Here is a 2,370-nt window from a genome sequence, read left to right as displayed (position 1 = left end):
TTCATCAAGAGCTAATTTAGAAATAACACACCCACATTTAAGAGCTACAAATTGATGACCTGGACTAAATTCTACTTTCTTTAATGGACAAACAATAATTCCATTACTCCATTCGATACTTAATTCAATAAAATCTTTTTTGCTATGAATATATCTTAATTCTTCAGGCATTTCATGGTTAATTAATGCTTTTAATAATCCATCTTTATTGTATAACCTCCCAACAACATCACAAACAACTCGTTTCTTAAACGGTTTGTGTGTTAAAGAACAATAACGATACCTATCTTCAGTATTACATTTTTTAGTTTCTTTTTTTTTATCTTTTACAAGGTCATCTCTTCGAGCAACAACACCACCATCACATCCCATACTTCACTCAATTAAATAAATTTTATTTGTTCTTCATATTTTTTATTCTTTTATAATAATTATAATAAATTTATAGTTTTAAAAAGAGATTAATATCTTCAGTAGAAAGAAGAATATGAAAAGATTATGAACAATAAATTAGGTTTGAACTTAAAAAGTTGCTTGATCTTTTGTTTTCTCACTTAAAAATTTTATTACAAAATGTTAGGTGGCTTTGGTGCTTTTAGTTCAAACAACCCTTCCTCAAATAACGGTTCACAACAATTCAATACTATGGGAAGTACTGGTAACTCAATACCTAACATGGGAACAAACTCATTTGGAGGAAATGGATTAGGAACAAATACTTTTGGAGGAAGTACATTTGGAACAAACTCATTAGGAGGAAATGGATTAGGTACAAACTCATTAGGAGGAAATACATTTGGAACAAATTCATTAGGAGGAAATGGATTAGGAACAAACACATTAGGAGGAAATGGATTAGGTACAAATACTTTTGGAGGAAATGGGCTAGGTACAAATACAATGGGAGGAAATAATACACTTGGAACAAACACATTAGGAGGAAATACAATTGGAATAAATGGACAAGGAACAAACACAGGGACAGGAATAGGAACATCCACACCACAAGATTTTACTAAATCACGATTTCCAACAGAGAGTATTAAAAATAGAGAGTCAATTCAAATTATTCCAGAAAGTAATAAAATCAAAAGAGAAAAGAAGAAACAAGAAGTTACAACACCAACTATAATTAATGAAACAAATGAAAACAAGTCAAAATTAGATGATGTATTTGATCTTTCTAGGAAAAACACAACAAACGAACAACCACTTTTCTTAAGACGATTTAACCAAACATTTAATTCACCATATAGAAGGAATGGAATGGTACCGTTAATACGTCCTTCATATATTAATAATTCAACACAAAGACAATCAATTTATTCATGTAGTCCAATAGGAACATTAAATCCAAGTTATAATTGTAATATCAATAATAGCATAGTGACTTCCATTCCTGGAAATACTTCAAGAAATAGTATTTTACCAAATACAACTATAAACAACCAAACAAGTATTCTTTTTAATAATAATAATCAGCAATCTGTATTATATGGACTTAATCAAGGAAATAATTCTATATTATCAAATAGTCCAATAGTGCAAAATATAAAAGAATATGCTATTATTTTATCTAACTTAACAATTCAAGACACACCATTAATTATAAATGTATTGTCCCAATTTGGAGTTATTGTTAATGTTATTGAATGGAAAAATGGAGTTAAAGTGATATTTGCAGATGAGACAGTTGTTAATTATTTAATTGATATGAAAAAAATAATGATCGCAGGAAAAATGTGTTACATCAGTGATCCAAATGAATCATTCTTATTAAAACTCTTTGATGGACAAACATGGAAAAGTTTATTTTCTAATTTATTTAATTTCCTTCATTCAATTTGGAATTAATTGAATCATTTATAAGTGAAATAATGGAACTTTGAGTTTATTATTTTTAATTAAAATAAAAAAAATAATTTAATAACAAAACAATTAATTATGTGTTAATAGAATTAGTTTCGAGTGTTACTGGCTCAACTGAGACTAGTCCTGTCTATAGCCATTATTCTGATAGATTTGTTGAGTATGTTTAGTTGTAGTAGAATTATTGTTTCATTCCATCATTCACGTTTTTAATGATAATGTTTTTAACTTCTTTTATCGTGTCAATTTCATTTTTTATTTCTTTAATTAGTCTAATACTTTCTGAATTTATTAAACCATTGTTTCAATTTATTATTCAATTTATTTTAACATCTCTTTTTCTTTATTCTTTATTTATTTATCTCAATTACTACCATGATATGAAACATTATTCATATCATTTATTAGACTCATTTTATTATTTTTATCTATTACTATTATTTTATCTTTTTATTTTCTTTTATTAATATTTATATAGTGTCTATTCCTGGTGCTTTCCAG

At 26.8% G+C, this 2,370-nt stretch overlaps 1 protein-coding gene across 1 annotated transcript; it reads left to right on the top strand.

Annotated features, from left to right (window-relative positions):
* Positions 1-573: 573 nt before the first annotated feature.
* Positions 574-1,854, top strand: ENU1_184990 (hypothetical protein; the record flags this gene model as incomplete). Its single annotated transcript, XM_008861618.1, has 1 exon — positions 574-1,854. The coding sequence occupies one exon, from the start codon at positions 574-576 to the stop codon at positions 1,852-1,854; it is 1,281 nt and encodes a 426-aa protein (XP_008859840.1).
* Between the last annotated feature and the right edge of the window lie 516 nt (positions 1,855-2,370).

The sequence above is a fragment of the Entamoeba nuttalli genome, assembly GCF_000257125.1.
Source record: "Entamoeba nuttalli P19 unplaced genomic scaffold asmbl_8389, whole genome shotgun sequence".
Taxonomy (NCBI): Eukaryota; Evosea; order Mastigamoebida; family Endamoebidae; genus Entamoeba; species Entamoeba nuttalli.
The sequence above is the reverse complement of the archived record's forward strand: the minus strand, read 5'-3'. Positions and strand labels throughout refer to the sequence as shown.